At 35.2% G+C, this 27,638-nt stretch overlaps 1 protein-coding gene across 4 annotated transcripts in view; it reads left to right on the forward strand.

Annotated features, from left to right (window-relative positions):
* The window catches only part of MTDH (metadherin), a 53,919-nt gene that overhangs the window by 19,471 nt on the left and 6,810 nt on the right, over positions 1–27,638 (forward strand). Inside the window, exons 3-9 of one of the 4 annotated variants that reach the window (XM_061171644.1) lie at positions 6,883–6,967; positions 7,690–7,866; positions 9,260–9,325; positions 10,721–10,957; positions 15,784–15,882; positions 21,853–21,977; positions 26,754–26,861. In XM_061171644.1, the coding sequence (XP_061027627.1) occupies positions 6,883–6,967; positions 7,690–7,866; positions 9,260–9,325; positions 10,721–10,957; positions 15,784–15,882; positions 21,853–21,977; positions 26,754–26,861 (897 nt within the window). The remainder of the gene's footprint in view (positions 1–6,882; positions 6,968–7,689; positions 7,867–9,259; positions 9,326–10,720; positions 10,958–15,783; positions 15,883–21,852; positions 21,978–26,753; positions 26,862–27,638) is intronic. The other 3 variants (XM_061171646.1, XM_061171645.1, XM_061171647.1) reach the window with 3 other exon arrangements.

The raw sequence follows: 27,638 nt of genomic DNA on the forward strand, positions 1-27,638 counted from the left end.
GACCACCAGGGAAGTCCCCTCAATACCTTTTAAGAGTAGAAAAGAGTATCCTATGACCAAGAAGTTTGAGTGATTAGTGTTTAGAAGACCAAAGACAAAATTATTCTGAGGCAGCATAGATTTTATACAGGCATAAACTCTAGCAGTTAGCAAAATAGAGAAAAATCTGCATGCTCAGGGAGCTTACATACATTTGTTTTATGTTCCATAATACATCTTAGAAACTGTAGTTTCAAACCAGGGATTGGCAAGCCATGACCTGCTGGCGGTATCAGGTTCTCTGCCTATTGTTGAAAGTTTTATTGGAACACAGACACGCTTATTCATTTGTTTATTGACTGTGGCTGCTTTTGCAATACAACAGCAAAGTTGAGAGGCCTTATAGTTTACAAAGCCTAAAATATTTACTATCTGGTCCCTTTTTTTGCTGAACCCCTGTTTTAAACTCCTGATACAGTCTTTTGGGTTCATTAAAATGTTTCATTATCTGGAGTGCTTTAATATCATCTGATTCTCTAGGTCTTGGACTCTTGACTTTCCAGGCTCCCTTGTGCCACAGTCTATAGCTTTGTGATTTCTTGGGTTTCACCCAAGGAATTAGTTTTCAAGAACTTCTTTAAGGTAAACCAAGTGGGTTTTTTTAATAAAAGTGGGACTATCTTACCAGAGAAGCCTCATTTCTGCCCGTAGACTTTTCTGTCTAAACGCCTAATGAATAGTGGAACTGAGACCAGAACTGGGACGTCTGCCTTAACCCATCGTTTTTCCACGATACTATGGTTGTATCAGGCAGGAAGTGGCAAGAGGGGGTCAAAAGTGAAATGGTGAATTTGTATTTTATAATGCTATGATTGAAGTGAGAATGGAAGTGGAATCTCCAAGTGGAATTAGTTTAGGCTATTGGAAATGTGAGAACCAAATCTGGGAAAGAGTTCAGGGCTAGATAAAAGAAGTTCTTAAGAAATGTTTCTTGTAAATTTTTTAAGATTATGAGTTGATAACCATGCTGCTTATGCAGTGTTCCATAACTTATGAGCTCACACCAAACATATTTAAATAATTTAATGGCTTGGATGATGAATCAAGTATACAAATGTAATAGCTCAAAGATTTTATTTGGGGGGACAATGAGAGTTGGGAAGACAGGGCTATATGTAATGCAGTCTAAATTTAGGCTCTTTCATTGATTAACAAAATATTAATGGAATACCTTCTATGTGCAGGATATACTATTCTAAACACAAGGAATATAATGGTTGATAAAACAGGATAAAATGGTTGATAAAAGAGTCACTATTCTCATGAAGTTTAGTGGGGAAAACAACTAAAAACAAGCAAGTATAGTCTCTAAAGTCAGGTGGTGATAAATGCTGTGAAAGAAAATAACTAACCAGGGTGAGGAGAAAGAGGTAAAGTGCTAATTGTGGGCACTTCCTTGCACCTGCATCTCTACTCCTTACTTCCATTCAACAAAAATGTATCAGAATAGTGGTGAGTGGAGAGATGCTGAGTCTAGTTTAAATCATACCTCCTCCCCAAAATGGGGGAAATCAATTGCAAGCCTGTCTACTTTTAAAAAGGTTTGTGATACTTTTCATAATTAATCTCATCCTGATATTGTGTCACCAAGTTACTAAGATTAAGAACTGCTAGTTCAGACAGAGTAGAGAAATGGAATTCGTATGCCTCTTGGGCCATCCATCCTTTGCCATTTAACCATGCCCAACTCATCTGTATGTTTGAGACAAGTGAGAAAAATAAATAGTGCCAAAATGTGGAGCAGTATAAAATTAGGGACTTGCCACATTTAGGCAGGAGGTGGATGAAATTGATCCTAAAGCAATGGTTTTCAGACTTTTCAAGTGGCAATTGCTAAAACTTTTCAAAATAAATTTCACTAACAACTTTTAATTTTGTCAAGTACACTTTTATTTTTGTTTATTTTTTTGGCTGTGCCTCCTGGCATGTGGGATCTTAGTTCCCTGATCAGGGATCGAACCCGCACCCCCTGCAGTGGAAGCGTGGAGTCTTAACCACTGGACTGCCAAGGAAATCCCATCAAGTACATTTTTTTTTAATTTGTTAATTTTTTTTGCTGATTTTTTTTAAATTAATTTTTATTGGAGTATAGTTGCTTTGCAATGTTGTGTTAGTTTCTGCTGTACAACAGAGTGAATCAGTTATACGTACATGTATATGTATGTGTATACGTGTATGTGTACGTATACGTGTATGCATCCATTCTTTTTTAGATTTCCTTCCCATTTAGGTCACCACAGATCACTGAGTAGGGTTCCCTGTGCTAAACAGTAGGTTCTCATTAGTTATCTATTTTATACAATAATAGTGTGTATATGTGAATCCCAGTCTCCCAGTTTGTCCCACCCCCACTGCCCCTTGGTAACTGTAAGTTTGTTCTCTACATCTGTGACAATTTCTGCTTTACCAATAAGTTAATCTGTACCATTTTTCTAGATTCCACATATAAGCGATACTATACAAGTACATTTTTAAAACCACTGTCACCATTGCAAAGAAAGAAAGGGATTTTGACACAATGGAAGAAGAACAAAAATCTCGGAAAAAAGTTTTTGCCATGAGTTAATGAAAAACCTTATACACCAGCCACTAGTCAGCAGACCAGAGCACTCTAGTATCCATTTCTAACCTTTAGAAAATACTCAGCATTCCTCTTTTTCATGCTCTGTTTACTTTATCACTCCTGACATTACCAGCAGAGACTTTAGATCATTACAGAGCTGTATTAGAGAGGTCAGTTCCCCCAAATTTTAAGGACTAGTACTTTTCAGATTACAGAATTAATAAATTGAATAAGGATTACATTCAGAACCTGGCAACTTACCTTGTGTGTAAATGGCTAATTGCAAAATAAAGTATCATTTAACTAAAAATTTGTACAGTATTCCTCTTCTGATAGTTTTGTTGCAATGCAAATATTAGATTATACTCCCTAAGTTAATCTTTTCAGCATTAATTGGGCACTGTTCTGCCTTTCTTTATACTTTGCAGTTCTTTAAAATAGCAGTATCTGTTAAGAGAGCAGTTAGCCATTTGAATAGATCTGCTTTTGCTGTCAAGGTATACCTTTTGCCACTCTAATAAATGATAGCACTTATTTGGGTATTGTCTAATATTAGGGAGTGTTCATTTATGTTAAGATTAAAAGATGAGCTTAATTATGGAAGTTATTTTTGTGTGTTTTCTTTGATAACCAGTTCATATTTTTTTTTATATTTAAGTTCTGTGAATTTGAGAGCAAATTATTCATAGTCTTAGAACTACTTTAGCATGTGCTTTAAAGACTGTACTCTCCAAATTGGAATACATAAGAAGATCCATTGGGATGAAGGAAGAAAATATTAGGCTTTCTATTTATACTGTTTTTTAATCAAAATATTAAGCTTTACTCATGTTTTATATATAGTCATTGGCATCCTTATTTAGGATGTTAAAAGGTATTAATTAATTAATTGGGGAGAGGAAAATGACAGAGATAAAGCAAATGGGGTGGAACTTGAGCTGGGTTAAGAAAAGATAATGCACATCATTCTAGGCCTTGGACATCAGTAGAGGGAGGGGGTACATGGTAAAGGGTACAAAGAAAGTCACCCTAAGCACCCAGGCTACCGTACTTTATTTTGAGAGAAAATTCATGGTCAGTAAAGTTTGGGCAAAGACAAGAATATTTAGAGATGACAGTCGTGTTGGAACCAAATGATTATATATGTGAATAAAAGAATATACGGTTGAGATTAATTTGTGGAAGACCTGTATCATATGAGGAAGTTATTAGACTTTATAGATGGTAGAAAATGGTAGGGATTTTTTAAATGGGAATGTAAATTAATTGGACTGGTATAGATATGTTGGGAGATGAACAATGGGAGGGAAGCCCTTGAAGTTAAGAATTTCTCCTAATGTCTCATTTACATGTCTGTTTCTCCTGTTAGATTAGTATAGTACACTTTCCATAAGTAGAAAGTTTTATTTAGTTCTATATACTGAGCTCCTAAAACAATGTCTGACACATAGTAGGTATTTAATAAATCTTGATTGTATGAAGACCATTCAAGAGAGGCTAGTTTAATAATCCACCCAGCTCCATGGTGAAGCCTGACAACAATGGGGGGGGGGGGAAGAACTATGGGTAACAGGAAGGCAGAACTTACGTTCTCAGTTTTCCTTCAACTGTTAGCTGTAATGGAGCTGATCAGAAGTAAGACATTCACCTCAGTAGGATGGCTGGGTCAGTTAGTAGTGTGTATACATATTTACTTTAAAACTTTTTATAGTATATTATGTTACTAAGTCTCATCTGAGTGAGAGGTTACTTTTAAAGTGAGGTTACTTTTAAAGGTAATAGTATAAAATCAAACAAGATGGAAGCCTAAATCAAGATAATTTCCCTTACTTTTCTGCAGATTTTATTTTAATGACAAATCATAGTATATTTCAGTGTGAATGTAATTCCTGTCCTTTTTCCATAGCTTTCCTCTTTTAAAAATAAGCTGATTTATGCATGCGGCTTTGTAGTCAGCAGTCTGCTTTCACATCTTATTTAATCCTTAAAAGAACCTTACGTGAAGTTAGTAGGAGTTTTTGTCCTATATGACAGTTGGGGAAAAGGGTTTAGAGTGATTCAACCCTGAATCACATAGCTAATACATGATTGAATTTATATTTGGCATTATATGTAGAGAGTCAGAAAGAAAAGTATTTGTGAGGCAAGGTTCTGGAGTCAGAACTGGCTTTTAGTCTTGGTTTCAACACTTAACACTATATCTTAGGCAATTTATATAATCTCTTTATGGCCTCAGGTTTCCTTATCTGTAAGGCGGGGGTACTTACTTTAGTTTCTGTAGGTGTGCACTGTCCAATATAGTAGCTGTTTGCCGCGTGTGGCTATTTAACATTCTTTTTTGTACTGTCTTATTAATAGTTTTTAATATTGATTACATTTTGAAATGATAGTATTTTGGATGCGTTGGGTGAAATATAAAAATTAATGTTACATATTTTAACTTTTAAATATCTGCTAGAAAAATTTTAATTACATACATGGCTTGCATTATATTTCTGTTGGACAGTACTACTCTAGACCAGGGGTTGGCAAACTCTGACCCCCAAATTCAGCCAGATTCCTATTTTTAGAAATGCAGTTTTACTGGAACACAGTCACACCCATTTAATTATATATGGTATATGACTACTTTCATGCTACAGCAGCAGAATTATTTGGTTGCTACATATAGAACCATACGGCCTGCAAAGCCTAAAATATTTACTGTTTTATCCTTTATAGAAAAAGTTTGCTGGGAATTCCCTGGCAGTTCAGTGGTTAGGACTCTGCGCTTTCACTGCCGAGGACGTGGGTTCAATCCCTGGTTGGGGAACTAAGATCCCACAAGCCACACGGCCAAAAAAAAAAAAAAGAAAGAAAGAAAGAAAGAAAAAGGTTGCTGACCCTTGCTCTAGATTGTAACTGATAGATGCTCAGTGTGTTACATCTTTACTTAAGAGTGGATATGAGAGACAGAAAGTAGATCAGTGGTGGGTGCCAGTGGGGAAAAGGTAGTAGGGAGTGACTGCTAATGGGTCCCAGGTTTCTTTTTAGGGATGATGAAAGTGTTTTGGAATTAGATTCCAGTGATAGTTGTGCAACTTTGAAGATACTGAAAACCGCTGAACTACACTGAAAAAGATATCTCAATTTTTTTTAAGTGGATATGAGCCTGGTTTGGTAGAGGTAATAAACCAGTACCTTAAACATGATACATGTTAATGATAATGAGAACATGCAAAGAAACAGATGCAAATCAACTATGGGGAACGTAAGAAAACATTTTAATAGTTTTTATGTATTCCCATGCCACTTGAGAATATTTGCAAGTAGTTTCTTGATAAGAAGCAATTAGCTGTCATTTATTGCTTACTCAAACTGTCAGTTACTGCTTACCCTATTTCTTTTTAGTTGTAAACTTAACTTTAAGATAGTGCACAATAATACATACATAGCCAATCTCGGTAAATAGTTAAATGAGTGAATACAAAGTATAAATAAAACCTATGTTTTTAAATATTAGTTCTCTTCTGGAAACACTTATCTAAATATAGAAATCATGGCTTTATGAAGTTTTTAGCAAACTTTTGAGGGGAGAAAATATTAGCAGAAGGGAATTGGAAAGCCATTCCAAAAATGTCCATATCTTGTATATGTGTAGGTGTTTTTTCTTTAATGAATTACTATACATCTACCATATACAAATCTTAGGTATTTTCACACTGCTTGGAAACTGACAAAATATTGTCTATTTTGTATAGTTGACTCATTAATTTGTTATGCAAAGAGTATGCCAGCAATCTGCTTTACGAAATCAAGAAACCAATAATCAGTACATCATTTTCCTTCTGACCACTAGCAATAGGTTTTCGTTTTATTGCTCTGAAAACATCATGTTATAGTGCCTTATTTATGATGTAAGTTAGGATAGCATGATGTCTAAGGGCACAGACCTTGGAGCCAGTTAGACCTATTTCCTAATTTATTAACTTAATGCAACCCAGACAGCCTATTTAATATTTAACATCTCTAAGTCTTTGTTTCCTAATCTCTAAAATGGGAATAATACCTTTCTAGTGAGCTTGTTTTAAGGAATAAAGAATTGAATGTAACGTACTTATATAGTAACCACTGAATAAATGGTAACCTCATACTATTATTGCCATTTAATATGTTAAGTTTTTTAATCAAACATTAAATTTTTTGGTTGTCAGCATCATACATTTCATTATGTATTTTACTGACTCCTACCTTTTCAAAAACATAATGAAATATTAAGTAACATTCTATTTTGCTTTCAGTCAAAGAAAAATAAGAAGAAATCAAAGTCAGATGCTAAAGCAGTGCAAAACAGTTCACGCCATGATGGAAAGGAAGTTGATGAAGGTACTTGAGCAAGTGAAAGGACTGTAGAAAAATTTTTAATCCTTTTTTACCAAGGTGCATTATATAAAAGCTGCATTTGTTTCGCTTAATCTTTTATCTAGCTCTTCTTTTTGATAACTATAGATTTTAATGTACACATCTGTGACATTGTTAGGAGACACTTTTTTCCCCTAAATTATTTAAGGATCTAACAATGCTTTCCTTGAAGGGAACTGCCTTGAAATTTAAGGTCTAGCTCAATATCTTGAGCAGTTTAAAAGCCGTTCATTTTGTCTTTGTTTCCTAGAAACGTGGTTTGGTTTTTTTCCCATTGTTCTTAAATATTACCATCCCTAGAAGGCTGGATACGAAATTCTTAAGTAAGCCATTTATTGTCCTCACCTAATAAACCCATTTATTAGTAAGTATATATAACACTCCCCTACTAGTACTATCCAGCAAGATAAAAAAATATGCAAGATAACTTACATCAATTTTTTCTAAACCATAGATGACAGATCTGATAAAAATTACCAGAATAAATAATGGCAGTTAGCTGCCTAAAACAGCGAGATTAGAATAAATTCATAGGATAAATTAGTATAATCAGCACTCTTGGTTTTTAGTTTAATATCTAAATTTATCATGATACTTCAGATGCCCCACCATGTTTTCCCCCCAAAACTACAACTTTTTTGTCTTCCCCTTACTGAATAACGTTTTTTTTTCTGGGGCTATGTCAGGAGCCTGGGAAACTAAAATTAGTCACAGAGAGAAACGACAGCAGCGTAAACGTGATAAGGTGCAGTCTGATTCTGGTTCATTGGATTCAACTATCCCTGGGATAGAAAATACCATCACAGTTACCACCGAGCAAGTTACAACTGCATCATTTCCTGTTGGTTCCAAGAAGAATAAAGGTATATTAGTGGAACATAAGAGTGATACATCAAATCCAACTCCTTTTAATCAGATGTACAAAATATCATTACATCAAAATCTGGCTATTTTGAACTGCTTACATCATTGTGCTGATATACCCTTCTTCGTGAGAGCACTGTGGACCACGTATTGGTTTACCTGATACCAGCAGTGTTACTTGTTACATACTGCCTAATGAATGGCCTATTAAATTAAATTGCCTTTCTGCTTTGTCACATGAGAAAATGATTGCTGCTTTTTTCTCACGTGTATTGCTTTGCCCCAACTCCCTAACATCTCCATTTCTTATAGTGGACATTCATTAAATGAAATGACTTGTCACCATTCTTTTCATTCCAAGATGAAACAAGCATGTTCTGGATAATGCAGGTTCTATCTGGATTTCTTATCACCCCAACTTTTTGAGAATGCTATAGGTGTTTGATAAAGCTAGACTGGAACTGCAAACATTATTGAGCTAATGTTCTTCCCAAGTATTTCAAATGTTCAAACTATCCAATACTGATGGCTTCTTGGTAGTTCTTACATTGCCATCATTTTTACCCTGGAAACATCAGTCTACAGAGTGATGCTGTTCATCTTGCTTCAGGCATTGACTTTTCCTCCTTCACCTTTTCATTAATTGCTAGCACCTCCCACTTGTCTCCAAACCTCTGTCTTGGCCTTGGTGTCTTTTACTTTTTTGCTTGATGATGTGGTGGAATTTATTGCTGTGGTACAGCAGTGACTTCTGCTTATCCATTTTCACTGTCACATATTAGCCATGCTGTAGTGTTTCTGTTGGTGACTCTTTTTCACTGTCTTGTGCATGCCTTCCTTGCTAGCAGAATCCTGTGTCATGCTGGGTTTTTGATACATTGTGATCATTATGCTTTTCAGTGTCAGAGAAATAGTATCTTTGTTATAACATATAGTCTTACCGCTTGCCATATTTCCTAAGTCCTGCTCCAACTATTGGCAGAATTCTTCTAAGCTGATGTGTTTGCTTCCAGGAGTGTTGAAAAGGCACCTAGCTGGTATTGCTGAGAGGTGGCAAAGTTGAATCCAATTACAGAGCCCAGTTCTCCAATTCCTACTTTAAAGAATCTTGATAACCATTGTAGAACAGGAGACTCTATATATACTTGGGCAGTTTTCCAGGTCCCTTTTTGGCATTTTAGTCGACTAAGAATATGATAACTAGAGAACTCTGTTCCTTAAGAACATGTGAAATATGTTGTGAGTAAAAAGTGACTCTTTTCTAGTGTAAGACTTTAGTACTTAAAGGAGCAGTTTATTATAAATAATTAGTAAAACTTATATGTTACTCCTAACTTAATGTGCATAGTGGCCTATTTAGTATTAAATAAATTTTATTTCTATTTCAACCAGGTGATTCTCATCTAAATGTTCAAGTTAGCAACTTTAAGTCTGGAAAAGGAGATTCTACACTTCAGGGTGAGAGAAATTACATGTAACTTAAATTGAAGGCCCATCAAGATAGAAACTTATATGTATGTCTCTTTCCTCACATGAACGACACAGAAAGAAAAAAAAGGCTTAGAAATGATTTTAATTACTAAAGTAACATAATCACAGTTCAGAGATTTTGGAAAATAGATAAACAGAAAAATCACTCCCACTTCTAACAGTCTTTGGTATATTCTGGTTGTTTCTTCCTCTCCCCTATATGTAAAAACATTCTTTTAGTTAATAGTTTATATGCAATTTTGATTCTTGCTTGCATTGTTTAAGCTAATAGAGAAAAAGATTTTTTTTTTTCCGGACTTGGGTTTGATATAGGCATATATGGGATAAAAGACTTTACCCCTGAAATTAAATAAGAAGCCTTAATACCTATAATCTTCTAAACTGCTTCCTGAACAGTATCAAATATTTCATAATAAATGGACTATAGTATAGAGTTATGCAGTACTCCACAAATAGAAAATATATTTTATTTACTAGTTTATGATAAAGATTGAATTAAGTAGAGAGTGATATACCTTACCTAAAAACTTAAGTGTAGTAAAACGTAAATTCACAAATGAAGAAGCACCTTCTCGTTTCAGGCTTGTTCTTAACACTGTCAGCTTCCTTCATTCTCATGGTTCTCAATCCTGGCTACACATTACAGCCATCTAGGAAGCTTAGAAAACCACACACGTATATAAAAAGAAACATGTACTTACACACACCTATGTGTATTTGTGTATGTGTGTATATATATACACAACACAGATACATACATACACATGTGTACATATACCTGCATATAAATGTATACACACAAACATACTGATGCCTGGACTCTATCCCTAGAGATTCTGATTTTGATTGGTTTGGGCTGAGGCTCCAGTGTCTACTTTTAAGAAATTTTTCATTTGATTTTAATGTGCAGCCAGGTTTTAGAATCACTGCCTTATACATTTTATATATATATATATATATATATATACATATATATATGTGTATATATATATATATATATAAATATTTAAGGAAAGAGCATGTAACTAAGGAGAAGTCTTTATGTTCTTAGTGGGTGAGTATTCTGAGTATACCAGAATATGTGTTTTCTTCTTTGTACTTCTTTTGAGCAAGTCAGTCTGCTTTTGAAAACATTATTAGTATATATATTAAGTTCAAACCTACTCGTAGTTTTTAAATTAACAGTCATCCATGGTGGTCATGTCACTTTTTAAATTCTTCATTTTATCTTTAAAGCTTGAGCTATTTAGAGGATAAATAAAAATATAGATATAAATCAAGCAATTATAGAAACTTGAAAATATCCCAGTTTTAACAAGGAGTCGTGTATCCATTTTTAATCTTTATTTTCTTTTCTTTAAGTTTCTTCAGGATTGAATGAAAACCTCACTGTAAATGGAGGAGGCTGGAATGAAAAGTCTGTAAAACTCTCCTCACAGATCAGTGCAGGTGAGGAGAAGTGGAACTCTGTTTCACCTGCTTCTGCAGGCAAGAGGAAAACCGAACCATCTGCTTGGGGTCAAGACAGTGGAGATGCTAATGCAAATGGAAAAGACTGGGGAAGGAGTTGGAGTGACCGATCAATATTTTCTGGCATTGGTAAGAACTGTTAGAAAATTTTAAGTTTGTTTAAAATGCCTATCTGGTACATTTAAAATTTTCCAAGAATGAAAAACAGATCCATTAGTAGAAAAATTAGTCATGCTATACAGAAAGAATATAGATTAACTCATCTCAGATCCTTCACATGGAGCAAAATGGGAACTAAATAAGTGAATAATAGCATTTATTATTTACTCTTTATTTAATTCTTTCACTTGCTTTTATCACATTTGATTATCAGTTTAGCTAACTGATATAATTGTGTATTTTTAGTGATGTAATAAGAGTAATGTGTGAGCAGACTTTTTGATTAATTTCAACAGTTCTACTATTGAGTTTAAATAAAAATAGTAAATGGAGGTACAGTTTATAGCATCAATTTATATACTATTTTACAGTCTACAAAATGCCTGTTTGTAATTAATTTTTCCCCTGGATTCTAAAGATAAAGACTAGTAGTGAGAAGCTTATTTCTGTTGAGAGCCATCGAGTTAAAAGCAACTGAATTTCAGTTGTGTTTGTGTGTGCATGTGTTATAGAAAAGAAATCCATATTTAATATGGAAAACTGCAAAAAGAGAAGGAAAAACCCACTGTTATCACATTACCCAGTGACAACCACTGTTTTTTACATTTCCTTACGGTCCTTTTTTTTTTTTCCTGTGTACAATTCTGTAGGTTTCATTTTGGTTTTTTTACACAATCCAAATCATACATGCATTTTTGTGTTCCTCCTCCCTCGCTTAATATTGTGCCTCAAACATTTTCTTTACTTTCTGTAAGTATTTTATTTAATGACCATGTGATACATTGTGTAAGCATAGCATAAACTATTTCACTATTCCCGTATTATCAGAGAAATAACTTCTTTTTTTAAAGAAATGTAAATGACGTTGTATTGAATATATTTGTTTGGGGGTTATTTCTTTAGGTTAGATTCTTGGAAGTGATATTATTGGATTAAAGGAAATATGAATGTTTACAGTGCTCTACGACATGTTGTCAAAGTATTTTCTAGGAGAGTTCTAATTTATCCTGTCAGCATCAGTATGAGTGCCATTTATCATATGCTTACCAAGGTTGAGTATTCTTATTTTTTTAATCTTTTCTAATTTGATAAGGAAAAAATACATAAATTGTTTTGGTTAACTTTTTAAAATCACTAATGAGGTTGAGTGTTTTTCACAACTTTCTTGATCATTTCTGTTTCTTTTGTAAATTGTCTATTCATGTTCTTTGCCCATTTGTGTAATGGCCTATGTTTTTTGTGCTTTAAGTTGTAATTCCTTGTGCATTAAACATATAATCTTTTCTGTTGTGCTTGTTGCAGATAGGTTTTGCTTGGTTTATTTTAGTCTGGGGGAGCAGTAGACATTACAGAGTTTTTAGTGTTTAAGCAGAAAGAACTGTTTCTTCGCATGTTACTTGCTTTTCCCATCACTTTTAAGCTTAGAAAAACTCATGTTGGCTAACATCCCTAAGAAGCAGACTCTATATCATTTGCTAATATTGTTCTTCAGCTTGTTCTCCCCTCTTCCCCTACAATGTCCAAAAATTGTATAGAAATATCAAAATTTGTTTGGAAGAAGAGACAATCCCTAAATTCCTAGCCTCGTTTTCAGCAGTAATAAAAGCATAAATTTCTATGCTATAAAGCATCCTTTCACACTTAATAAAAGAAATGGTCAAATTTTATCAAGTAATCTTAAGAACCATGACCTTTTGAGATATCTGCAATTTACTTATAAAACCTATGTAGCATTTTCATAATTAGTACATAAATTAGTTGGTAGTACTTGCTTAGTGTTGCTGTAGACAAACTTAAAGCAGCAGATTAGAGTTCCTGCCTAGATGGATTAGGACCTTTATTGAAATTGAAAGGGAACTATATTAAATGAGGTTTGCAGTGAGTTACTGAGAAGAGACAGATGTGACTTGTCTCATGGATGTATATATGTTCCTTAAAATACTCATACGTAAGTAGGCAATTGCTTTAAAATGTTGAGAAGATATCATGGTGTAGTGGAATGAGCTTGTTCCTAGTTCAGACAGACCTATTTGGTATGAATCCCTATTTTTCCACATACAAACTTGTATGGATATTAGGCTAGTTATTTAACCTGTGTGAATCCCATATTCAAGTAGTTGTAAGGATTGGCTGTAATGAGTGTGAAGTACCAAGTTTCAGTGCCTGATGCAAACTGGTAGCTTAATTGTGGTAGATGATCCGGTAGCTTGCTATAGTAGAGAAAGAACATGGGCTTGGAAAGTAGGTTTAAGTTCCAGTCATGGCTCGGGTGTTTTCTGTCAGCAGGTCACTTAACTGCTCTGACACTTTGCCTAGCAGGGCTGCCCTAAGGATTAGAAGTAGTTGGTGTAAAGAGCCCAGTACATAATAGACGTTCAATAAATGGTAGCTATTGCCATATTAGGTGGTTCTGATTTCTAAGGGTATCTTTAAATATTATTATCATAATTATAAATCTGTACGTATCTTTCAAGTTTCATTGCAAATTGAAGGTTCCAAGTGACGTTCTTTATTTTAACAGCTGCTTGGTCTAGTGTGGATAGGGGAATGAATACCTCTGAACAGAATTCTGCTTCTTTTGCATCTCTCACACTTAACTCTGCTGTTTCTGGTATGTGAAAACAGTCTTTCATTTAGTTAACCAAAAAATTTGTTTAATTTTAGCACTTGCTATTTGAAAAAATAATCAGAGTCAAGTACTGCTATCCACATAAATTATAGATATACAGTATAAAGTAGCAGAGGCCTTAATAAAGAAACACCTAAATTCTTACCTGCAGGTGGCTTAGTTCCTTTCTGTGGTGGAGATCGGAAGATTCTGTGGCCTAACTTAACTGAAAGTGTGTTGGCACACAGACGAATGCAAATAGAAGGCCTTCCCTTCAAGGTCATGACACTCTTCTGTTACTAGTTTACCCCTACCATAATCCTACTTGCAGTTTGGCATTTTATTTCTGTCTGCCCTTATTCATCATGAGTTTATAGCTTTCGGGTTATGTGGACCCTCTGAGTATCTGTTGAGTTAGAAAATTCATTATTACTACTAAACTACTATAATTCAGCATTACTTACATGGATATGCCTTTTATTAATAATATAGACGCTATATATACTTAACAAATACTACATAAACATGGGACACATTTAGTTTTGTAATGTTTGGTTCACGTTGAAATTCATGGACCCAGTACTAATCTTGTAGTTCCACAGTGTCTGGAGTCACCTAGTCTAGAATAGAGGTCAGCAAACTTTTTCTGTAAAAGGCCCAATAGCAAATATTTTAGGCTTTGTGGGCCATACTGTCTTCTGTTGCAACTACTTAATTCTGCCATTGTAGCAGGAAAGCAGCTAGAGGCAATACATAAACCAAATGAGTGTGTCTGATTCTGAAATATTGTTCTTTTGATTTTTTTTTTCAACCATTTAAAAATGTAAAAACTGTTCTTGGTTCATGGGCCATACAAAAAAGGGATGGTTAGATTTGGCCTATGAGTTGTAGTTTGCCAACTCTTGGTCTCATAGGCTACATTTTAGTTCCAGAGATACAAGTTAATTTCTTCCTTCATTTGGTGACTTTGTACAACACAGATGCTATTCTATTCATATATTCAGAGAAAGCTGCTAAAGAAATAGCAACAGTGTTACTGTAGTCTTTCTAAGCAGCTAATGTGCTATTTATATATGAATTTTATAGGGTTACTCCATTTGTCAAAATTTATATTTAAAATATATAACTGTTTTGAGTATATTTCAAGCATATTAGTGGAAGGCTAGTAAGATCATCTATAACCAAGTGAAAATTTGTAAGTGAGTAAGGACTTTTGTGAGGGGAAGTGTCTTTTATACTAACAGGTATTCTTCTTAACCCTTTCTTTATCAGTGGCTCTGAATGCAAAGTGAATATCACAGTCACCTAAGAAGGACTCCAAAACATGTGCAAATTCTGATTCAGAAGGTCTGGGGTATATAAATACCTGATGGAAAACCACTGCTTTACATTTCTATTCTAAAACGAATTTATGGCTATAGAGCCAAGGATTTTTGACCTGGCATCTTTTAATTTATATGCCCCAAAAACTATATGCAAAATTTTGTGTAAGTCCTGGACAGTAGTCCAACCACAGCTTTCATCATATTGCTAAAGGACTGTGTGACCCCACTTACCCCATCTATTCCCCACCTCCCAAAAAAGTAAAAACAGAAAAAATTTAGACGATAATATTCTCTTGTTTTTAAGTGCACTTGAACTTACCTTGGTCTCTAAACCACCAGCACAACTGTCTTATTCTCTTTGGCTTCTTTCTGCCTCACCTCTCTAGATAGTCATCTATTTCTTTTATTTTTTCTTAGGCAGAAGGTTCTAGCAAGCTCAGACATTTTCTAGTTGTGTCCTTCAGGGTTCTAAGGATATAGGCATACCCTGAAATTTCCAGTATTTCTTTTATGCTTTATTATTTTTCATGAAGAAGAAAAATAAAACAACTTTCTTTGACTTCTTGAAATTTGTAGATACCCGGTTTGAAGTATATATTATAAAAGGCAAAATCTAATGGATTGCTACTAGGGAAAAAATATATTTCTGATCAGTGAATTCAATCCAGTGATTATCATGCTTAAACTAAAATTACCCTCAATTCTGCTTTTCTTTATCTTAACTCTTTTTCTAATGTCTGCAGTTTTCCTTTTAGGAGAAATAAAAAATAATTAAGTCTTCGTGTGCAAAGTATAGAACTATTGTTATGAAACATCAGCAGAAAATTCCATTTTTAATTTTATTGCATTCGTTTTCATTTAAGGGTCTACTGCTGAGCCAGTTTCTCAGTCTACCACTTCTGATTATCAGTGGGATGTTAGCCGTAATCAACCCTATATCGATGATGAATGGTCTGGGTTAAGTATGTCCTTTTAAAAATTATCAGTTTGTTTTTGTTTTTGTTTTCAGAATTTTCTTTCTAGCACCCTAATTCATGCTTTATGTTTTCATTTTAATCCTAATTTTTCACCTTTTAGGTCATAGTAATATAGTTTAATACCAAATGTGTACTACTTGTAAACTGACTATTGAATACCTGTAGAATTAAAACTAAATTCACTTTTCATGATTGAGGCAATATTTAAACATGAAGTTTTCTTATAATTGCTCTGTAGTTTGTCTAGTTTTTAAATTGTTTTAAATGAATGTTCTATTTCTTTTCCTAGTTTTAATATAATAGAGTAAATAGAATATACAGGAATGGCTTTGAATTCATGAGGTATGCACGTTTTTATATTGGTAGAAAACCATTTTCTTAGTCTAATTTCCAGTAGAAGCATAGGAAAGTTAAAGGCAAGAGTCACAAAAAAAGAGGAAGGGAAAAAGAAGAATATGGTTTTTATGTTCAGAAAGTTCATACCATCTTCATTTAAAAAAAAAAAAGACAGATTTTTTTTTTTTCCCCCACAACCTTAAATCTTAGAATTCAAAACCCTCTGGAAACAGGAACTCTCATTGACTTTCCTTATCCTCAGTACCTAGTGCAGTGTTTTATACACAGGTGTTCAATAGTAATAATGATAATAAAAGCAAACACCTGACTGTGCCAGGCACTGATCTAGATGGTTTAAGTCTTATGCATATTATTAGCTTGTTTAGTACAATTCTGTGAGGTAGGTATTATTTTTTTCCCACACTTTCCAGTTGAAGAAACTGAGGTAAAGAAAAGTTATCTAATTTTCCCCAGCCACACAGTTAAGTGGAGGAGCTGGTATCAAACTTTGGTAGTCTGGCCCCCAGAGTTCATGTTCTTAACCACTGCATGGTACAGCCTCGATGATGATTGTAATCATGAAGGTATGCTTGCAACACAATCCAAAGATTAGTCTTAGACTAGTCTCTGTTAGATTAGTTGAAGCACAGTTGAGGGAGGTGAGGTTGGAAAGGTATATTAAGAAGGACCATATTGTGAAGAGCCTTGAATTGCTGGCTAAATATTAGGGAGCCAGGGTCAGAGTACTAGTTCAGAAGGTAGATCCCAGTTCTAGTCCTGACTTTAAAGCGTAGTACCTCATATGTCTTGGACTTTGTCACTTATCTTGGAATCTAGATTAATTGACCTGTAAAACAGAGCAAATAATCTTTCATATCTGCTTCCATAGAGTGTTATGAGGTTTTAATGAGGGAATGAACATGAAAGCTCTTGGAAAATTATAAAGTAGCAGATAAATACAAAGTATTACAAGGATGTGAAAGCACTGTTTTGTGGGGGGGCGGGGGAGGAAACGGTCTGTACTTCGGGAAGAATGATCTGCTACGTGCAAAATAGAATTGAGGAGTGATTGTAAGAAAATAGCACTGAGGTGTCTTGGGCAGCTGTGGGTTGAAGCTGAGGAAAATGGAGCAAACAGGGCTCTAGGCTTCCCTGCTTGGAAAGAATAGCTCTACTTTTATCTTTTTATTCTTGTGATAATGAAAAACACAATTGGCTGATAAATAAGAGACTGAAATAAACATATCCATGGGACTCTGTACTTAAGTAATAAGTATCAGAACACCTTTTTTGTTTGTTATGCTGTATTGGCAGTCTTTTCAGTCCAAAGTTACTCTTTAACCTCATTTTCTCTGTGAATTTTATTTTTTGTGTTATCTTCTTTAATGTCGCTAATTTTGGTACTCAGTGAATTTAGTTATTCCTTCTAAATTTATAGAATGCATGAAGTATTTGAGATTACTAATCCACAAAGTATATATATACTATCTTTACATTTAACAGTGTGATACAATTAATATACTGACCCTCTGGTTTGAGGCATAAACATCATTATCTAGCAGAAAGACATTGAATTTACCCAAGCACTTGAATATAAAGTTAAGATGCTGGAACTTCCCTGGCAGTCCAGTGGGTAGGACTCTGCGCTCCCACTGGAGGGGGCACAGGTTTGATCCCTGGTTGGGGAACTAAGATCCCGAATGCCGTGCATTGAGACCAAAAAAAATTTTTAAATAAAGTTAAAGATGCTAAAGTACAGAAGGTAATGTTTTTTAAAGACAGATGTTAATCATTCAGTTATCTTGACCATAAAGGAACAATATCATCACAACCCCTGTAAAAAGTCAGATTTTGAATAGAATTTTGTTTTTGTTGGCACACCAGAGTGAAAGAATTAACGGCAGCATAGTGAATGGGTTGAGAGCATGGGCTTTGAGGACAGACTACCTGGGTTCGAATCTTAGCTTCATTGTTTTTCTGTGCTTCAGTTTCATCATCTGTAAATATAATATTTCTTCCCCCACAGACTTGTTGAGAGGATTAAGTGACATAATACTTATAAAGCCCTTAGAACACTGCCTGATACATGGTAAATACTCAGTAAGTGCTGTGATGCTATTGATGATATTCTTCTAGGGGCATAATTAGTCTACTCAGTGGGGTTAATTTGTAAATTGTCTGTTTAAACACTGGAGAAATTCTTTCTAACATATTTGTTTTATTTTATTAAAGTTAATGCTGAATTAAGTTCTGACCAGAAACAGCTGACAACCATTTTCTTACTGAGATAAAAAGGAAAATAGCTATGGGATGCTTAAACCTAAAACATTGTTTCACAAGCAAGTTCAATGGAGAGACAAATGCCTTACCATTTTGAAAAGACAGCTAATAATAAAGCTCTTTGGAAAGACTTTGGCAAACTAATGGGAGAATTTTAAGAAATGAGAAATTACTCTATAAATGGAGGGAACTATGCTATGAATGAAACTGTACTACATAGTTTCAAGGAAACTAAGAAGATTATTAGCACCAAGTATATGTATACTTGGTGCTAATAAACTAAGGTTCATTAGGCCCATGAACCTTAAGAATTATGCGTTGTCTCCTGGTGACAATTTTTAGGCTTAGTTGATAGATCTGTTGTTTTAAAGTAGTTTTATTTGGGGAATTCCCTGGTTAGGACTCTGCACTTTCACTGCCAAGGGCCCCGGTTAGATCCCTGGTCGGAGAACTAAAATCCCACAGGTTGGGGGTGAGGGGCGGCAGGGGGGAGTAGTTTTATTTGATCCCAGTTAATTTAAAAATTATATAAAAACCAACCTGAAATCAATAAACGTGGAAAAATCACCATAAAGCTTTATAAAGCCTGTAGAGATTTATGCTTCTATTAATGTTCTGATAGAAGTTGAAACATAGGCTACAGTTACTCCTCAAACTTTATGGCTGTTTAAGCCTTTTACAAAAAAAGATAATTTTACCGAGTACTTTACTAGATTTTTATCCCTCACCCCCCCACCACCACCATATTTATTAAGAAAAGAGTTTATATGTTAAATAGTGCCCATTCACTTCCTTAAACTTTTTTTTTTTTTTTTGACAAAATAAAGGTTTTTTTCCGACAGGAAGCCCTAAGAGACCTGGCTTATGGACAGCAATTTACCAAATCTGGGTGTCTTATTTGTGAGGTTTAAGCAAAACAATTGACAGCTTTGGCATTCAAATCTCCTAATAATATTGTTAATAAATGCTTGGTGTAAGATGAGCAGTTGGTTCCAGACATCTACTAGATACTTTTTTTTTTTTTTTTTTTGACTGCACTGGGTCTTAGTTGCAGCACTCGGGATCTTTAGTTGCAGCATGCGGACTTCTTAGTTGTGGCATGTGAACTCTTAGTTGCGGCATGCATGCGGGATCTAGTTCCCCGACCAAGGATCGAGCCCAGGCTCCCTGCATTGGGAGCACAGAGTCTTACCCACCGGACCACCAGGGAAGTCCCATACTTCTAGTACCGGAGGTCTCATACTACATACATATTTACTTATGAAAATGACTTATACATTAAGACATAACCAAGTGTACCTTATTGAGAGATTTATCAGGATTGTGAGAAATAAATTCTTAATTGTGTGTGCCTGATAGCTTAGAAACTGTCTTTCTATTGTTAATGTCATCAGTGATACATTAAAAGCAGTAGGTACCATTTATTGAGCACTTACTGCATTGCTCTGAACTGCTTTACATGTATCTAATATAATCCTTTCAACAATCCTATGAAGTTGGTACATAGCCAATTAAGATTGAGACATTTGACCAAAATCACATAGTTATTAAGTGGTAGAGCAATATTCAGATATAGGTCTGTTTGACTCTGAGGTCCATGCTCTTAACCTCTATGCTGTTACTATGTAATACTGGCTCTGGATACCTGCTCATGGTAGTAAATTTAGAAATATAGGAAGGGACTTCCTTTTTTGTAACACATTTCACACTTGTAATCACTTGTTCCATGTTTTTCCTCTACTGGACCATGAAGTCTTGCTTATGATGTTTTCAGTCTCTCCCCATCCTCTACTGGTTTAGCCCCTCTTCTCCCTTTTCGCACTTCCCATGACAGAATCTGTCACTCTGTACTTAATTGTTGTACTTATCTTCATCCCTGAGCAGACAGACTGTGAGCTCCATGTGGGGAGGGATTATTTCATACTCATTTTTGTACCTCTGTTACCTGTCTAGCTCAAGTTCTAGTATTTAATAAGTACTTAATAAGATGAAATTCCTATAACTCCATTGTTAAGATGTATCTATTATTAATGTTTTCTTTTCTTTTATCTCTTCCTCTTATAAATTTGGGATCATGTTGCACAGGCAATTTTGTCTATGATTTTTATTCTATGAGCATTTTCCCAGATCATAATATATTTATCCAAAACATAGATTTTTTTAAAAGTCTTCATGAGGTCGTATAATAATACCTCCCCTCTAAACAAAAATAATAGAATTCATGTGGAAAAATAAGAATAGTGAAGAAAATAGGAGTAATGCAGGCAGATTTGTTGTTCTAGATAATAAAATGTATTACAAGTTATATTTTGTATGACAGGAATAGATGAATGGAACAGAAATTCCAGAAACAGACTGAAGTGTATATTTAAGAATTTAATATTTGGTAAAAGTAGCATTTGGCATTAATTGGGAAAAGGTTGGATTTTTTTTCAATAAAGAGCAATGTTAGAATGACTTGTTAACCATTTAGAAATAAAGCCCAACTTCTGTTATGTTAACATTAAGTAGTTATTATAGATGTATATAGGGATGTGTATGATGTCCAGGGAGAGGAGGGAAGAATTAATTTTGAGAGCTACTTATCTAACCAGGGTAAAGCCAAAGATTGTTTTTCTCTTTTAGAATAAGCCAGAGATAGCTTCCCAAAGGAGGTAAAAATTCAGTGCTTCCTAGAGTGAAAGAATTTGGAAGTCTAGATTAGAAATTTATTCTTAAAAAAAAAAAAAATTATCTTGAGAAGAGGGTGATAGAAGCCCTGAAAGTGACTCACATATTTTGGAAAGATAAAAGTAGCATTGAATAATCTGAAAAAATATAAGAAGGTAAAGTATTTTTTAAAAAAGAGGAGAAAAAGAAGAGGTTGACTATTTTGCATGACTTGGTGAATTTGAAGAAGAACCTAATCTTAAACAGTTCATAAGGAGGGGAGGAGCATGATTTTGGCACTACTCTTAGAGACTGACTCATTTTATACCCTGAGGGAAAGAATCAGAAAAAATGACCAAGTCCTAGACAAAGTTAGACATAAACAGTGAGAAGAAAGCAAATTCAGGGGATAAACTTCCTTTGATAATAAAGGAAGTAGCGAGAGTGGAATAAATGGTTAATTCATAAGTTTTCTGGAGTTTCTTAGACATTCCATCTAGTCATATGATGTGCCCAGCAGAAGTTGGGTAAAGGTTTTTACCGTCATGTTATTGGGTATTTTTCCTAGCTCTTAAAATGTACTTGGGAGGAAGAAGAGCAGTAGTTTAAAATTACAGCTTAGTTCAACATAAGGAATTTTGGGTTTTTGGCAGAAATGACAGATGCCTAATTCACACTGTTAAATTTTAGATGGTATGTCTTCTGCTGATCCCAGCTCTGATTGGAATGCACCAGCAGAAGAGTGGGGAAATTGGGTAGATGAAGAAAGAGCTTCGCTTCAGAAGTCCCAGGAACCAATTCCTGATGATCAAAAAGTGAGTAAAGGGATTGGTGGGTATGTTTATTTCTCTGTGCAACCAACTGTACTGGAATTATTAAGGGTTACATTCTGTATTACAAATATATCCAGGGGTAGAGTTGCTTCAGAGAGACATTCTAATCATATTTGCTTCAGTCATCTTATGTCCGCATGCCTTCTCTCTATTACTGTTTCTTCTTTCCACAAATTATTGAGGATTCTACTATGTGGAAAGCACTATTATATACTGATAAGAAAAAAAACGCACAATTCCTGTCCTCATCAGAATTATTATAACAGCCTACCAACTCTTTAGTGTGTTTAGAGAAGAGTAGATTTGTTCTCAATGAAAAATTAAGGAAAGCTTCATAGCAAGATAAGACTGAGAACCTTATGAAAAAGGGACCAAGGCAGGAAAGTACCATGTTTGGTGGAGAGGTATAATACACGTGTGGAATCAATTGGTGGTAGGATCAATTGTTTGTATGTCAGTCTTCCCCTTCTAGGCTTCATTCCTTAAAGAAAGGGACTGTGAAGTTTTTATTTTTGTAGCTCTATAAACTAGAGCTACAAAACATGCTTCACATTCAGTAAATGAATAAATAGATGAAATGAGTGATATATATACCTTGCCACATTTTTATGGAATTCTAGAAGTAATGAGAACCTACTGACAGCTTTTAAACTAGGGATAACCTAATCATTGCTAGGGTTAGAAAAATTAGGCTGGGAGCTTCCCTGGTGGTCCAGTGGGTACGACTCCAAGCTCCCAATGCAGGAGGCCCGGGTTTGATCCCTGGTCTGGGAACTAGAATCCTGCATGCTTGCTGCAACTAAGAGCCCTCATGCTGCAACTAAAAGATCCCGCATGCCGCGACTTCCCTGGTGGTCCGGTGGCTAAGACTCCGCACTCCCAGTACAAGGGGCCCAGGTTCAATCCCTGGTCAGGGAACTAGATCCCACATGCCGCAACTAGGAGTTCAAATGCCACAACTAAGAGTTCAAATTCCACAGCTAAAGGTCCCGCATGCCACACCTAAAAAAAGATCCCATGTGCCACAACAAAGATCCCGCACACAACAACAAAGATCCCGCGTGCCGCAACTAAGACCCAACACAGCCAAATAAATAAATATATATATATATATATATATATATATATATATATTAAAAGAATAAAGAGATCACTCATGCCGCAACTAAAAAAGATCCTGCATGCTGCAACGAAGATCCTGTGTGCCACAACTAAGACCCGGCACAGCCTGAATAAATAAATAAATAAATAAATTTTTTGAAAACGAAAAATTAGGCTGGGTATACAAAAATGAGAAGACTGGTTTGGGAGGCTATTTTGTACTATTTTGATTGCATGAATCAGGAGGAGATAATGAACTAAGTTGATAGCTTTGAAAAATAAATGGAAGTGGTTATTTACAAGAGACAATAAGCTACTGATCGAACTTTTCTACTGGTTGGTTATAGAAAGAAGGGTGAAAAGTCAAAGAGGCTCTGAAGATACTAGGGCCATTATTCAACAGACATTAATTGCATCTGCCATGGGTCAGGTATTGTGCTAATAGAGAAACAAGACACAATTACTGCCTTCGAGGAGCCTACAGTCTAGTTAGGGAGGAGAGGAGGGAGACAGGCACACTGGAAGATAAAAGTAATGTTATAATGTGTTAGGTATTATGGAAGCACTTCGGCGTTTTAGCAAAGGCATCCCAGAGGTAAAAGCAGAATGTGTAGCAAAGAGTGGTCAGAAATGAGACTGGAAAGGGAAGCAGAAACCAGGTTCTACAAGTCCTTGAATGTCATGTTTAAAACCTTGGATTTCCCGCCTGCCAACGCAGGGGACACGGGTTGGAGCCCTGGTCCGGGAAGATCCCACATGCCGCAGAGCAACTAAGCCCGTGTGCCACAACTACTGAGCCTGCACTCTAGAGCCCATGAACCACAACTACTGAGCCCACGTGCTGCAGCCACTGAAGCCTGCGCACCTAGAGCCCATGCTGTGCAACAAGAGAAGCCGCCGCAAAGAGAAGACCGCACACCACAATGAAGAGTAGCCCCCGCTCACCACAACTAGAGAAAGCCCGTGCACAGCAACGAAGACCCAATGCAGCCATAAATAAATAAATTAATTAATTAAAAAAAAAAAAAACTTGGATTTTTGTCCTATAAATAATGGAAGAATTTTAATCTAAAGTGGTGTGCTTTTTGGTTTTTGGTGTTTTTGTTTGGTTGGTTTTGGTTTGATTTGGGGTTTTTTTGTTTTGTTTTTGTGGATTCTTTGGGTTTGTTTTGTTTTTGTTTTGGCTACTCTGGCAATTAATGTAGAAAAAGGAGTGGAGGCATAATGAGAATAAAGGCAGGAATACCAGTTTAGAGGTTGTTCTAGTAGTCCTGTACAGTAGTGGTAAGAATGGTATACAGAGTAGAGGACAGATTTGAAAAATAAATTGAAGCAAAATCAACAGAACATATGGTTAGAATTGATTGGAGAAAGAATCATCAAAAATGACTTCCAGAATTGTAGCTTAGGTAACTGGGATGGTGAAAGTGGTGCTCCCAACAGAGAAAGCAAAAGCTAGTTAATTGGGGGAAAGATGGTTGGTTCAGTTTGGGATGTGTTAGATGCAAGGTGTTTTGTAGATAGGCCTAAGAAAAGTTGGTTGCAACAGGTTAAAGCTTTGGGAAAAGATTTGTGTTTGGAAGTTATTAGTATATGGTTGTTAAAACTTTGAGGGTGAGTGAAATGTGTAGAAAATTTTATAGAGTTGAAAAGAGCAGTGTAATAAGCATAGAAATCTGGGGAACTCCCAACTTTTAAGCCCGTGAAAGAAACTGAGGGAGGAGAGTTCTGGGACACAGAGGCTGAGACATTTGCTCTCTGGTAATTTAGAGCAGTTTCATTAGAAACCTTGGACTAGTAGCCAGTCGGAGTAAGTTGAGTAAAATGATGGTTAAAAAATAATAAGGTATTTTTTTCTTGGGACTTCCCTGGTGGTCCAGTGGGTAAGACTCCACGCTCCCTATGAAGGGGGCCTGGGTTCAGTCCCTGCTTAGGGAACTAGATCCCTCATGCTGCAGCTAAGACCTGGCACAGCCAAATAAATAAATAAATATTTTTTTTTAAAAGATTTTTTTTCTTAAGCAGGTTTGGGTATGGATGGAGAAGTAGTGGATAACAGCAAATTGTAGTATGACGAAGGGTTTTGTTGGGGTCGTTTGTATTTTAATGATAGGAGAGATTTTAGTGCAGGGGTCAGCGAACTTTTATTTAAAAGGCCATGCACTAGTGCAAAAGCAGCCATAGACAGTATGGATGGATTATAAATTGGCTGAGAAGCAGACTGACCAGAGTCCTTGTGACCTGAATATCCTTCAGAGGATGCATCTTTTCATATGACATTTTAATCATTGTGAGCCTATGGTAAAAACTTCTGTGGAAGTTTCTCCAAAACTAGCAACCAACTTGGACAGAAAGTCTCTTAGCTAAGTTTAGCAGGATTTGTGCAGGATTTGGTTTGGTTTTGTTTTTCCATCTGCTAGTAATTTCTGTAAACTCTTTGATGGTTCATGAGACCTCCAAAATCATCCTAATGACTATGGTGCTGAGCAGAGAAACAGCAAGTTAGCTATATCATCTCTCCCTTTAAGTAGAGTCTAAGAATCTTGGCTGTCATCTGTACAGAATAAACTAAAAGCACTTTTCCATAGAAAACTCAGCTATATGGTATGTGTGAAGAAATATCATTCATACTAATTTAACAATTCTAATTTGCTATTCTTGTCATGCAGAATATTACTTTCAATGACATTCCTTCTCAAATTCAATTTTTTTAATTAATCCTTTTCTTTTGAGGTAATTATAGAGTCACATGTACTTTTTTTAATATTTTATTTATTTATTTATTTAGGCTGCGCTGGGTCTTCAGTGCGGCATGCAGGATCTTTTAGTTGCGGCATGCAGGTTCAGAGTTGCCACATGCGGGCTTCTTGGTTGCGGCATGCTACCTCTTAGTTGTGGCCTGCATGTGGGGTTTAGTTCCCCGACCAGGGATCAAACTCAGGGCCCCTGCATTGGGAGCACGGAGTCTTACCCACTGGACCACCAGGGAAGTCCCAGAGTCACATGTACTTGTAAGAAATAATACAGAAAAATCTCTTGTACCCTTTACCCAGCGTCCCCCAATGGTAACATCTTGCAAAAGCATAGTACAGTGTCAAAACCAGGCCATTGACATTGATACAGTCAAGATACAGAACATTTCTAATGTCTTCTGTGAAATGTCTGTTCGTATCTTTTGCACACTTTCTAATTGGTTTGTTTATTTGTTTACTGTTGAATTTTGAGTGTTCTTTATATAATCTAGATACAAGTCCTTTGTTGGATATGTGGTTTACAAATATTTACTCCTACTCTGTAGCTTGTCATTCTCTTAACAGAGTCAAGTTCAATTTCAATGCAAATAGTTCTGTGTTTAAATAAAATAAATTACCTAAGAAACGAGTTTTTAAAAACCAAGGTTTGCACAGCTGTCTAATTGATCATGTAGTGAATGATGGAAGATGTACGAAAAAGGGGTTTATCGTAATAGAAGAGTGAAGTTCCATGCACTTTTGTTATTTTTTGAGTATGTGATTTCAGATCAGTTTTATTGTTACTAATTCTTATTTAGAATTTGGGAGAAAAAGACTGCACCTAATGAATTATTTCATAATAATTTTCTGAATAATGAAAACTTAACCAGTTGGTTCACTTCAGTATTTTTGCTTTTAACATCAGGTTTCAGATGATGATAAAGAAAAGGGAGAGGGAGCTCTTCCAACAGGGAAATCTAAAAAGAAAAAAAAGAAAAAGAAGAAGCAAGGTGAAGATAACTCTCCTGCACAGGTAGAGTATAAAACAACAGACATCATTCATTAAGCACCTACTGCTGACTTGTGAAAAGATAATTTGCAGATGCTAAGAAAATGTAGAGTTATAAAGACACCATGTGAGACATCAAATTTACTTGAGAAGCATTTGAAAAGTCATAGAATGTTTTAAAGATTTGATATGTCATGCTGTAATAAAAATGTTATTGCTCTAAAGAAAATATCAAAGGTGTAAACCAAAAGCAAATAACTAAAATTCTAAATCAGATGCATTTTAGTTTATATTATGATGAAATGGAACGGGGGGTACAGTATTTCACACATACAGAAATTCTTTGAGTAATGGAATTCAGCAAATTAGAATTTTAGCACATTTAGAGGAACCATGCGCATAACAAGTGGAGTCTTTCCCTTGGCTGAGTTTGCTGGCTGTTCCACTTGGTATCCTTTCCTGATTTTTTGGTTTCTAACAGAAACTTTCTATTTATATCACTTCTACATTTTCCTTTTCTTTTCTTTGGTCTTTCCTATCTGGGAGAGTATTTTTAGATCATTATATAGATGAAAACAAAGATATTTTAATTTCAAATGTACTAGATTACTAGAAATATGCATGGATTTGTTTTTGAAAGCATTATCACTATTACATTACAACTTACGAAAATCTTATTTCTTACTTATAACCATGTGGCTAATTGTTTTCATTCCTTTAAATGTAGGAGATGACCAAAATTTCTAGAGGATAGGCTACATAGTAATTTTCCTACTTATTCTATTTGGAAAAAATTTCTGC

The sequence above is a fragment of the Eubalaena glacialis genome, chromosome 17 (assembly GCF_028564815.1).
Source record: "Eubalaena glacialis isolate mEubGla1 chromosome 17, mEubGla1.1.hap2.+ XY, whole genome shotgun sequence".
Lineage (NCBI taxonomy): Eukaryota > Metazoa > Chordata > Mammalia > Artiodactyla > Balaenidae > Eubalaena > Eubalaena glacialis.